At 38.2% G+C, this 13,583-nt stretch overlaps 1 protein-coding gene across 6 annotated transcripts in view; it reads right to left on the reverse strand.

Annotated features, from left to right (window-relative positions):
• Positions 1-824: 824 nt before the first annotated feature.
• NAA16 (N-alpha-acetyltransferase 16, NatA auxiliary subunit) overlaps positions 825-13,583 on the reverse strand; it is a 78,867-nt gene continuing 66,108 nt past the window's right edge. For 4 of the 6 annotated variants that reach the window (XM_074378242.1, XM_074378244.1, XM_074378247.1 and 1 more), the window contains one exon: positions 4,317-5,067. In XM_074378242.1, the coding sequence (XP_074234343.1) occupies positions 4,843-5,067 (225 nt within the window). In that variant the 3' untranslated portion in view covers positions 4,317-4,842. Of the gene's footprint in view, positions 4,283-4,316; positions 5,068-13,583 lie in introns of those variants that run through there. The other 2 variants (XR_012511717.1, XM_074378245.1) reach the window with 2 other exon arrangements.

Genomic DNA, 13,583 nt, shown 5'->3' on the forward strand with positions numbered 1-13,583 from the left:
GGAGAATATCCTCAAGACTCAGATGCAGGGAAAGCTTTTTTTTAGACAGTACATAAAAGGCACTAATTACTTTTTTAAAATTGAGAAATCAGATTTCATCACAATTTAAAACTTTCATTCATCAAAGATACCATTACAAAAAGGAAAAGGCAAGCCACAGACAGAAAGAAAATATTGAAATCCATTTATCTGACCCAGGATTTTCAGAACATAGAAAGATCATCTACAAACAAATAATAAAAAGACAAACAACCTAGGAAAAACAAAACATGGGCAAAACACTTGGAAACACACCTCACCTCACAAAAGAAGATATGGGAATGACCAAGAAACACATGAAAAGTCAAACATGCAATTACCCTGTGATCTAGCAATTCTCCTACGGTTTTACCCAAATGAAATAAAAAACAATGTAAGAATAAAATTTATTCATAACACCCAAACACTGGTAACAACCCAAATGCATCAATGGAAGAACAGACACACAACTATGATACAGTCATACACCAGAATACGGCTCGGCAAAGAAACAACAAACTTAGTGACATACACAACAACATGGATGAATCTTAGGAATATGACACTTGCCCAAAGATGCTGCAGTCGGTGGAATAACAGCCCCTCAAAAATGTCCAGCTCTAATCCCCACGGCAACCTGGCAGAAGGGACGTCTTGAAGCTTAAGGACCTTGAGAGAGGGGATCATTCAGGATTACCCAGGCAGGTGGGCCCAGTCTAATCACACGAGTCCTTAAAATCAGAGAACTTTCCTGGCTGTAGTCAGAGGGAGAGGTGATTACGGAAGAATGGTCAGAGATGCAACGTGGTTGGCTTCAAAGATGGAGGAAGGGGCCACGAGCTAAGGAATATGAGTGGTCTTTAAAAGCTGAAAAATGCAAGGAAACAGATTCTCCCTAGAGACTCCAGAAAACAACCCAGCTCTGCCAACACCTTGACTTTGTCCACTGAGACCCCTTTTGGGGCTTCTAATTAAGTCAGATCGATAGCTGCCTCTGGGGAGGGACCCACCCTAGTGAAAAGGGTCACAGATGAACTTTCAGGATATGTTCAGGACATGGGTGATGGTTACATGTGTGTATACTTTTGTCAAAATTCATAGAACTATACACTTTGATTCACTTTCTACAAAATGTACCTCAAGGTGGGGGGGGATATAAAGTGGGATCAGGTATGCATTTTGCCTTCCCTGATTATCAAGCGCTCTTATTCATTAGCTCTATTCTATTTCTCTTTTCAAGACCAAGCACACACCCTTCGTCACTTCCAGACCTACAAAATCACCATCTTCAAGCCCAGATGCCACTGGGCTTTTGGCTTTAATCATCCTGAAAAGCCAAGAAAACGTAAAGTTTCTCTGGCAAACAGATCTCCCTGCGACAGTCCGTGGGAGGGAAGGGAAGCAAGTCCAGCATGTGACATGTGTCAGCCCCTTTACCTTCCTATCATTCTGTCCTCTTGACAAACTCATGGGGCCGGTATTGGGATCTCATTTTACAAAAGAGGAAACTGAAATTCAAAAAGCAAAGAATCTGCCGGATGTGACCCAGCTAATGGGAGACTCCACGTCTGTCTGACATCCCCACTTGACCCCCTTTGCATGACCCCAAGTTACTTCCCTTCCACTCTCCCTCCATAGCCCCTGGCACTGCACCTGCTTCCTGGCAGGAATCATTAGTGATTTATAGTAAATGAGGCAATGAATGTAAACAGAATATTCCACAGTTAAGGGCCTACCTTGAAGAAGACCTAGCTGAGACTCTTTTTAAAAAAGCAACTGTTTTTCATAATTGCCAAAACCTGGAAGCAACCAAGATGTCCTTCAGTAGGTAAGTGGAAAAGTAAACTGTGGTCCATTCAGACGATGGAATACTACTCAGCACCAAAAAAGGAATGATCTCTCAAGCCATGAAAAGATCTGGAGGAACATTAAATACATATTACTAAGTAGGGGGTGGATATAGCTCAGTGGTAGAGCACATGTTTAGCATGCACAAGGTCCTGGATTCAATCCCCAGTACCTCCATTAAAAAATAATTTAAAATAAAACAAATTTAAAAAATATATATATTACTAAGTGAAAGAAGCCAATCTAAGAAAGCTACGTACTGCATGATTCCAACTATACCACATTCTAGAAAAAGCCCAGCTATGCAGACTGTAGAAATGTCAGTGGCTGCCGGGGGTTAGGAGTAGAGAGAGATGAGTAGGCAGATCACAGAGGACTTTAAGGGCAGCGAAACTCGTCTGTTTGATTCTATAATGGTGGATACCTATCATTATTTATTTGTCCAAACCCATAGAACATACAACACCAAGAGTGAACTCTAATGTCAACTGTGGACTTTGGGTAATACTGATGTGTCTGTACAGATTCATCAATTGTAACAAATGGACCATTCTGGTAGGGAATGTTGATAATGGGGGAGGCTATGCTTGTGTGGGGGCAGGAGGTAGATGGAAATTCTCTGTACTTTCCACACAATTTTGCTGTGAATCTAAAACTGCTCTAAAAAATAGTCTATTAAAAAAAAAAACAGTAAATGAAGTCAAGGCAGAGAAAACAAGGGAAATTTCAGAGAAAGAAAAATACCAAATACCTCCATGGATTTTTTTTTTACAGGTTTATCTCAATATAATCAACACACAATAAACTGCACAAATTTTGAGCATACAATTTGGTAAATTTTGACATTTGTTCGCAAGATAGTGAACATAGCCATCACCCCCAAAGGTTTCCTCTTGCCCCCTTGTAATCTCACCCAGCCCCATTCCCAGGCAACCACTAATCTGCTTTTTGTCACTATAGGTTAGTTTGCATTTTCTAGAATTTTAAATAAATATAATCATACAGCATGTACACTCCTTCTTTAATTATTTTAAGATGTAACCATGTTGTTGTGTTTACAACAACTCACTCATTTTTATTGCTAAACAATATTCCATTGTATGGATATACCACAGTCTCTCTCTTCACCTGTTGACGGACATTTGGGTTGTTTCCAGTTTTGACTATTACAAATAAGGCTGGTATACAAGTATGAGCAGATGGTTTTGTTTCTCTCTGGATAAATACCTAAGAGTAAAAAGACTAGATTATATGGTAGGTGTGCCTTTAACTTTTAACTCCTAAAGAAAGAAAAGCACTTTTGTGTGATGTCAAACCAAAACAACCCACAGCAAGCCTCAGGCCATCTCAAAACAAGTTCCCCTAGTGCCTGGATCTATGACTTTCTGCTGCCACCATATGGGAGCAAAAAGAGGAGAGCGCTGTCCTCAGAAGTCCCCTCCCAGGACCAGGATCTGTCCTGCTTTCCCCGCTCTCTGCAGTGTTGCCCCTACGCCTCCACACCCACAGCCTACGGCCCATTTATAAGCCATAGGCCTAACTTGACTACAGGTGAGGAATTCAAGTGGGTCAAGCTACAAACATAACTCAGTGGAAAGGAAGAAGACCATGGGCTTAAACTTACTTTCCAGTCTTTTGTAACATCTAAATGTCATAGAGGAAAAAAGAAGTTCAATGGCTAGAAATGAGCTAGCACCTTTTTTTGCAACCCAAACCAGCTTGGCAAATCGTGAAATACAGCAGAGGTGTTTTTTCCTCTTCGTGCTGGCACATGGTATGCATTTATTGTGTATTTGAATGAATGAATGAATAAATACTGCACACAGTCCTCTAATTAGCCACACAAAGTACAGTTGGTTAAGGGCAAGAGCATTTAGTGAAGTAGGGCTCAGAAGATCTGGACTCTGGTGCTTGTCTTGCTGTTAAACCTGTGTGTCACGGGGAGGACATTCTGAGCCTCAATTTCCTTAAATATAAGACATGAAAACAACTTGACTTCTTTAGCTTTGGGGGCATTTAAATAAGATGACACACAAAAAAATCCTTTATAAAATGTCTGCATTTACAAATTTATTTACAAATGTATTAGCAAATAAAAACAATTATCCAATAGGACTTTTTTTTTTAACATCGTCTTCCAAAAACTCACATCTGTCTCATACATTTAGCTCTACATTGTTAGTGAGTTAAGGAAAAACAAATTTTTGCCAAGCCTAGGAAACCAAGCAACTGAGCCACAGTTTAGTTGACTTTCCAAAGATTACACGGGGAGTCATTTTTGGGCAGACTCGGAACTGGCACTCCTTTCTGAGGACAAATTCATTTCCTCTCTCTCTCTGTGTTTCCATCAGTATTTCTCTGTGTTGCTGTAAGTCTCTGGCACTCCTCATGATGGAGTTCGGCTCAATCAGTCTACCTGAAAGCAAATGCCAATTTCTCTCTTGTACCATACAGAATAATTAACCTGGTTATTTTCTAAGTGGTGTTAATCTTCTCAGATAAATACCACCTACTTCAAACATGTAGTCCAATTTGGGGGGGGGGGTTAATTAGGCTTTATTATTTATTTATTTATTTAATGGAGGTACTGGGGATTGAACCTGGGACCATGTGCGTGCTAAGCAGGCACTCTACCATTGAGCTATACCCTCGCCCACCGTAGTCCAATATTTTTAAAATACAATAAAACTAACAGTCTACTAATGCAAGAGACTATTTCCACCATTGTTAAGGGGGGAAAAAAGGATACATTGGGAGTTTGAAATTTGCACCTCTTGAGGAGTGATGGAAATGTTAGCTATCTTGATTGTGGTGGTGGTTTCGTAGTGTATATACATCTATCAAAATTCATCCAGTTGTACATCTGAAATATGTGGTTTACTGTAAAGAAATTATACCATAATAAAGTTGTTTTTTTTTTTAAAGACATACAGAGATCTAAAATTCTTCAGAATGGACCAAATCTTCATTTGACCTTTATTCACCCTCCTCTGCCTCCACTGGCACATTGCCCGTTTCCCCTACTACCCAGAGTTTACTGTGGATGAATATCTGACTTGGGCTGAAGTCAGGGGATATGACTGATGATGCGAGGTGGTAAATCATAACCTTCTGAGGGCTACACAGAAGATTCTCCATCTTCAACATTCCATGACACTGTCTTGTGCGTTCCAGTGGGATCACTTCACTCTTTTTTGTGTCCTAACACAGATACATGAGTAGAAATGAATAAATGAAGAAACACTCAAACCTAGATGACATACCACCAGCATCATATATGTGGAGAGAAGCAGAGAGAAGAATGCAAAATTCCCTTCTGAAGAACATCAGAAACTCTTGGTAGAAAAAACTTCAAGATGACCACACTAATTGCAATGAAATACAAATAAGGCAATGATACATTTTTAATAATAATAATAATAATTAATAACAAAACAGACCAGCTATAGGGTTTCCCAGGACTATGAAAACATTTCTTGCGACCCCGCCCTATGGAAAGGAACTTGCTAGAAATCTATCCTCCTCTCTCCCTGGATGATACTTTCATCCTCTTGAAATATTCTTCAAAAGGATGACCCTTTGAGAAGGAAGTGTAGTTTAATTTAATAACTTTTTAATAATTAAGAGTTGGGTAACTTTGCATGGAAAAAAAACGATGAAAGTCAGCTTATGTTGTCAACATAGTAGAAAATTTTACTGTTCAATAAAACCGCATACAATAGACAGAATCCAGTAACTTTATATGTTCAATGGGGAAAAAAAGATCAGTGTAAGTACAGAACCTTTAAGCTCTCTCATTGAATGTGTCCCAGTGTCAGCGGCTGTTCTTTGGATCACCCACAACACATGTGAGCATCACTAACACCAGGATTTTGTTCTCTAATTTCACTAAGTGGAAAAAGAACTCCTTGGAGAGAAGCTTATTGAATATCTTAGGAAAGGGAAAAAAATCACTTTGAATCTGGAATATCTTGGTGTTTCTAGACAGCAAAGATGTTTTTTTAAAACATCAGCAGTCAGATAACTCAGAGTGAGCTCCCCATGGCCATGTAATAATTTAAGTATCACCATCTTCACGTACAGTGTAAATCAGTGGTTCTCAAAGCTGAGAGCACATCAGAACCACATGGAGATGTGAAAACCCACATTGCTGGGCCCACCCCCCAGCAGATCTGGAACAGGTCTGGAACAGGGCATTTTTAATGCGTTTCCAGGTGAAGCTGCTACCGGTCTAGAGACCACATTTTGAGAACCATTGATATACATGATCTTAGTTGAACTGGGCAGTTCTGTGAGCATTTATGAGTTCATTATGACAAAAGAAAAAAAATCAATACGAAATGTATGGAAGGGGAGCTGTAAAAAAAAACTACATTTATTAATAGACGTGGATGTTTGTCTCTTCCTTTTAAGAACACGTTGGTTTATAAGGCATAGTTCCTTTAAAATCTGTGTAAGCAATGAGTTGAAAAGCACAAGTTAATGAAACAACTCCAGGAAAAGTAGGAACTGTACCAAAAGCAGGAAAAACTTAATAACATGATAAAAAAGGGTCCAGTCCTTAATCAGCACCAGTACAGCACAAGAACTAATAAAAATCCTTGTGTTAAAGATGATAAACTAGTCAAATGGTCCAAAGAAGAGAATTAACTTGGTCCCTCATCTCCTAGAAAAGAAAATCTCTAACAGGCAGGAAGGGTGTAGCTCAGTGGTAGAGCACATGCTTAGCATGTACAAGGTCCTGGGTTCAAGCCCCAGTACCTCTGTTAAGAAAAAAAAAAATACTAAATGAATAAATATACCTAATTACCCTCCCCTTCAAAAAAAAAAAAAAAAACCCAAGAAAGAAATAGCTCACAATGTTGTTGCTTTTGAGATCCTGATAAGGCACCTATAATATTCCATAGTTTGCCAGCCTTTTTCCTCCATTGTTGGAGCTTAAGTTCAAAATCATTAAAAATCATTGTTACCAATCATTCCTTTCTCGCCATGGTGCACTAGCAGTACCCAGCCCCGGCTCAGAATCCCTGCTCCACCTTGTCGTAGCCGTGCAACCTCAAGCAGACCACCTCATCTTCCTGATTGTTACTTATCCTGAGTCTCTGGAAAGGATTAAAACAGGTACGTCTATCGCTCCTGGCACATTGTAGGCGCTCAGAAATGTTGAGCCCTAGATCTAACACATATTTTTCTGATGTTGTTTACTCTCACTGCACATACGCTTCAGAGCATCCAAGCCTTTCAATTTTAGTGTAACAGTTTTACCACTTTGGCCTGATATTTTTTCATACTCTAGACATAATCATCACTACTTTTCTTTTTTGAGAGTTGATTCAAGCTTCCATTTTTCATTCCTTCAATCCATTATTCCCCTAGGGTTGTTGTGTGTGTGTGTGTGTGTGTGTGTGTGTGTGTGTGTGTGTTTGTGTGTGTTTTTAAATAAGATCATACCTTATATTCTGTTTGTAACCTTTAACCATATGATCAATTTCCATGTCTTCAAATATGCTTTGGCATTATTTTAATAGATGTGCTGGTAAATTGCAATTTGATCAATTCCTAATTTTTAACATTTAGATTGTTTTCACTTTTTCACTTTTACGGACAGTACTTTGATGAATATTCTAGTAGCTGTATCTTTAGGCTCATCCATGATTTCTTCCTCAGAATAAATTCATAGATGTTAAATTGTTGGGTCAAAGAAAATATAAAATTCTAGGCCTTTTAGTATGTATTTTCACATTATCCAGATAAAGATTATACCCATAAGGTTATATCTTTCTGCAGAAAACCCAAAGCAGTACCATCACATCAATCAATTTTCTCCAGATAATCTCCTACAGACCAACCTCAGAAGGTTAATATTTTGAGTAGTTTTCATGAATAAAAATTATAAATAAAATACTATGAGCTCACAATTTAACAATCTGATACAAAAGAAGTAACTACTCTCCGGAATGTCATCGTTATGAAACCAGTGCTCTCTGAGGGCACCTTACAATTTAGTGCCTGTGTTATAAAAGCACATTCGTTTGATTTCAGGATCAGTAAGTGAGGGGCCTGGGGGCATTCCCATCTCTTTTGTGCTCTGATTCCCCCTAGAAATGCCGACTAAGCACTTTGTTTTCAACCACAGGGTCTGGGCGCTGCATAGCTATACCATGCCTTTTAGATTAAATCTGATTTCTTCCTTCAAGTGGATGCTTTATTCTCATAGCCAACAGGGCGCGGGGTTCAGAGAAAGAAGATCATGTTCTATAATGTTTATTAATGTCTTAAAACTATGTGCCCATCTGTTCCGAGTCTGAAAGAAATCAAAGTTAGGCTTGCAGAAAATCAGGCACAGGGAATTGATCAATTAACCATTCTTGAGTGCCAACAATGTGTAAAGCGGCAGAAACGATCAAAATTGGAAAATAAGCTTAAAATATGTTAGTAAATATCCTTTAATTTTAGTTGCTTTTCCTGAAATATTGGATGAAGCTTCAGTGCTTCAGTTTGCTTTTGTTTTTCTAGGTGTTTATTTTTTCTTAGCCTAGAAGAAGACCAGAGTAGCTATGTTTTTAAAGTATCCTGTTTTTCCTCAAAAGATGTTTTCTAAATTGAGGAGATAGCGTGTCTTGCCATATGAGTATTGGCTTTATGTGTTTCCTCTTCTGTGAAATATCCATTTATGTCTTTTGCCTATTTTTCTATTAGGTTATTCTCCTTTCCTTATTGATTTGTAGTTCTTAAAATATTCTTTTTTGTTTTGTTTTGGGGGGAGGTAATTAAGTTTGTTAGTTAATTAATTAATTTTATTTTTTGATGGAGGTACTGGGGATTGTACCCAGGACCTTGTGCATGCTAGGTTGTTCTTAAAATAGTCTTGATCCAGATCTTTTGTCTGTTATATATGATACGGCTTCTTTATTTGTAGTTTGTCTTTTCACCTTCAACATGTCTCTTGATTAATGCAAGTTTTTAATTTCAATATAGTCAAACTCATCACACTTTTACTTTATAGTGGGCTTTTATATGTCCATTGTTTATGAAATCCTTCCCTATCCTTCAGATCTAAAGATAGTCACTCATATTTTTTCTAAAAGTTTTAAAGTTTTGCTTTTGATATTTGAATCCTTAATCCATCTGGAGTTGATTTGCATGTCTGATGTGAGATAGGAATCTGATTTATTTTTCATATGGATAATCATTTTTTTCCTGTTCCATTTATTGAATTCCTCATAAATAATCCAAGAAAGGCAAATCAAGACCATAAAGAGACTCTAATTTACATCCATTTAATTGGCAAAAATTGAGGTCTGATACAGATGGCCAACAGGCACATGAAAAGATGTTCAACATCACTAATTATTCAAGAAATGCAAATCAAAACTACAATGAGGTATCACCTCACACCAGTCAGAATGGCCATCATCAGAAAGTCTAGAAATAGTAAATTCTGGAGAGGGTGTGGAGAAAAAGGAACCCTCCTACACTGTTGATGGGAATGCAAATTAGTGCAGCCACTATGGAAAACAGTATGGGGGTTCCTTAAAAAACTAAAAATACTGTATGATCCAGCAATCCTACTATTGGTCAAACTAATTTGAAAAGATACATGCACCCCAATGTTCATAGCAGCACTTTTTACAATAGCCGAGACATGGAAGCAACCTAAATTTCTATTAACAGATGAATGGATAAAGAAAATGGAATACTACTCAGCCATAAAAAGGAATGAAATAATGTCATTGGCAACAGCATGGATGGACCTAGAGATGATCATACTAAGTGAAGTAAGTCAATCAGAGAAAGACAAATATCTATGATATCACTTATATGTGGACTCTTAAAAATAATGACAAAAACAAAACAGAAATAGACTCAGACATTGAAAACAAACTGATGGTTGCCAGGGAGGGAAGTGGGGTGGGAGGAATAAATTGGGAGTTTGGGATTTGCAGATACTAACTACTGTATACAGAATAGATAAACAGGTCCTACTGTGTAGCACAGGGAACTATATTCAGTGGCTTATAGTAGCTTGTAATGAAAAAGAATATATATATATATATATATATATATATATATGTGTGTGTGTGTGTGTGTGTGTGTGTGTGTGTGTGTGTGTGTGCATGTATAACTGAATCACTGTATTGTACACCAGAAACTAATACAACATTGTAAATCAACTATACTTCATTTTTTTTTAATGGGGAAAAAATTGTGAAGTCTGGCAATACCAAGTGCTGAAGAGGATAGATCAATAGGATGGTGAGAAATAATTGAGAATAAATTGTTACACTTGCTTTGGAAAAACAGTCTGGCTTTATACTGCAGAGCTGAACATTCACACATGCTACAACTGACTCACAGTATATTGCTACGTATAAACTGAGGGCAACTCCAGCAGGTGTGCGCTGGGAGAGAAAACCACATATGAGAATGTCCATTACAGCAAGAAATTTGAGAGCCTAAACTCAGTGTCCAAGAGGCCAGATACATAAATGTGGGCATATTCACACAATGAAATACGATACAGCAATGGAGATGAATGAATTACAGCAGCTAGAAACTAAATGGGAAAAAAATCCCTGAAGACTATATACAGCATAATATCCTTTTTATAAAAGTCAAAAACACTTGAAATTAATCATTATTTTGTTGCATGTATAGATGTGTGACAAAAAAATTTTATTGAAGTATAGTTGATGTACAATAGTATACATTACAGGTATACAGTATAGCGATCCACAATTTTTAAAGGCTATACTCCCTTTATAGTTATTATAAAATATTAGCTGTATTCCCTGTGTTGTACAGTATATTCTTATAGCTTATTTTATAGTTTTTTTTTTTTGGTGGGGGGAGGTAATTAGGTTTATTTATTTATTCTTAGAGGAGGTACTGGGGATTGAACCCAGGACCTCATGCATGCTAAGTATTGCTCTACCACTTGAGTTACACCCTCCCCTTTCTTGTAGCTTATTTTATACCCAATAGTTTGTGCCTCTTAGTCCCCTTCCCCTATATTGCCCCTCCCTCCTTCCCTCTCCCACTGGTAACCACTAATTTGTTCTCTGTATCTGTGAGTCTGTTTCTTTTTTGTTATATTCTCTAGTTTGTTGTGTTTTTTAAGACTCTACATACAAGTGATATTGTACAGCATTAGTCTTTCTCTATCTGACTTAATTCACTTAGCATAATGCCCTCCAAGTCCATTCATGTTGTTGCAAATGGCAAAATGTCATTCTTCTTTATGGCTGAGTAGTATTCCATTGCATATGTATATAAACCACATCTGCATCCTTTCATCTGTTGATGGACTTAAGTTGCTTCCATCTCTTGGCAATTGTAACTAATGCTGCTGTGAACATAGGGGCGCATATATTAAGAATGAATAAAAATACAGGATTCAGAATTGTGGCTACAAAAGTGAGAGGAGGCAGAGGGAAATGGGCTAGGGTGGGAACACACAGAAGGTAGAAGTTATTGTCAATGTGTTAGTTCTCTAATTGGATAGTGGGTTCATGGGTGTTCGTTATCTTATTAACAAATAAACACACAAGTAGCTAAAGTAAAAGGCGGCCAAGAATGGACCAATGATGAGAGTGGGAGGTGAACCAAAGATGATGAATACACCAGAGGTCCACTGAAAATAAAACTGGGGGAGACAGACAGCACAGACTCTTTGAGAAATGAGCTGGCTTAAGGCATAAAGTGATGATACTTAAAATCAAAGATCAAAAATCTATTTGGTACAAGTAATGGTTAGGTATTAATAAATCAAAACTCATCTTAGTCATTTCTTTTAGTAGATCTGGATCAGGTGTTAGTTAATAAATATGCAGCCTGCCTAAATTCCATGTCCTTTCAAGTCTGTGAAAAAGAAGTAAATAAATTCTCTAGGAAGGAGCTGGATTGAAAGAGAAGCAACTTAAGAACACCTCTGGACTTTTCAAAGACTCCCATTATGTCACAAGAATGAGTTAAAGACTAGGACATTTCCAAACATCTAGTAATAAAAACAGCTTACATTTTTTTAGAATTTTTTTTCTAATGGAAGTACTAAGGATTGAACCCAGGACCTTGTGCATGCTAAGCATGTGCTCTACCACTGAGCTATATCTCCCCTTTTAAATAGAATTTTATATTTGCTTAGTGTTCCCATATACGCGCTTCATTTGATAATGAGACAAAGAGCCTGAGGACTTACAAAATCAAGGCTATCAGATGTCAATGACAAGAAATAATAACAATAATACAAATGAAACTGAGTGCTGGTGTTATTTCAAAGCTGAGTCTCTGTAGATAAGTGCTAACCAAAAACCACCCCCAAAATGGGATGTAAATTTATCAGCATGATCTTTTTGTGCTTCAACTCCTTTAACTCTTAGTTTAAAAGGAGGTTATCCTACTGTTGTCCTAAGACCTCAATTCAACAAATATTTGCTGAGTTCCTAAAATATGTGGGTACTATGCTTGGATCTAGGGAAAAAAACAATGAACAAGAAAGACAAGAGCCATGGAGCTATTGATAAACAATGTTTAGTAAAATAAAATATTTTTATTTACAACTGTATCATGCATGATATGTTTTATGAAGCTTTACTTGCCTTTACCTGAAACACACCTAGTGGAATTGGCAGCCCCCTATCTGACCCCGCTGGACCTTGATGTGCTTTATAGTTACGTCATCTGACTTGCAATCATTGGTATACACGTCTGCAGCAGATGACTGTTACTTTTGTTCTGTCCAGGATATTTTCTTCTCAGGAACTCCTTCCTCCATCTTCTAAGGCTGTCAATTACATGGCCCCGCCTTCCCTACCCACAAGGAGGCACAACCTGTGACCCAAGTAGGGCCTTTTTTGGAGGCTTGATCTGGACCAGCTCCCTCCTAAGGCTCTAGGAAAGAAATCTTTCCTTGCCTCTTCCAGCTTTTGGTGGCTCCACGCATTCCTTGGTTTGTGGCTGCATCTCTCTGTCTCTGCCTCCATCTTCACGTGTTCCTTGTGTTTCCTCTTCTTTCTCCTACAGGGCCCCTCCTCTGCAGTAATCCGGCATGATCTCATCTTGAGACTCTTAATTACACCTGCAAACTCTTTTTCCAAATGAGACCACATTCACAGGTTACAGGAGTTAGGACTTGGATATATCTTTTCGGGGTAGGGTGGGGCACAGTTCAACCCACTGCAGCTGGGTTACCCTAGAAGTGTTGCCAAGATCAAGACTTGAGTGCAAATGTTATATTAGAGCTGTGACCCCAGGAAGCATCAGCAGGAGAGTGGAAAATGACTGACAGGGAAGAGAAGGAAACCAATATAGAGTGCCTTGATGAGTTACCCCTGTGAGAAACTGGGGTTCACTTTCTAGAGAACCCTGGGGAGATGGCATAGAACATACTTCAGAATTCTGAGGCAAGGAAGCTGGAACATTTATGCTCAGAATCTCATTTGTCATTGACTGAAGTCTGCTCGCAGGGGTATTAACTCCCTGACACTTGTCTCCCTGACATTCAAGCAAAGTGAAAGCTTTTGAGGGATCAGCTCAAAATATACGTATCGGAAGCAAGATACCATCTGCACACACTGAAATGCTTAGAGCCTCAGGGATGCGTGTGAGGCACTGAGAGCATCTGCCACTAGGCAAGGCAGGTAGTTTTTATGTCCTTGCTTATATCAAAACCAAAGGAGCTACTAGAGTTGTCAGTTAAATAAAATTTGATGGAAGAT

This window comes from Camelus bactrianus, chromosome 14, assembly GCF_048773025.1.
Source record: "Camelus bactrianus isolate YW-2024 breed Bactrian camel chromosome 14, ASM4877302v1, whole genome shotgun sequence".
NCBI classification, from domain to species: Eukaryota; Metazoa; Chordata; class Mammalia; order Artiodactyla; family Camelidae; genus Camelus; species Camelus bactrianus.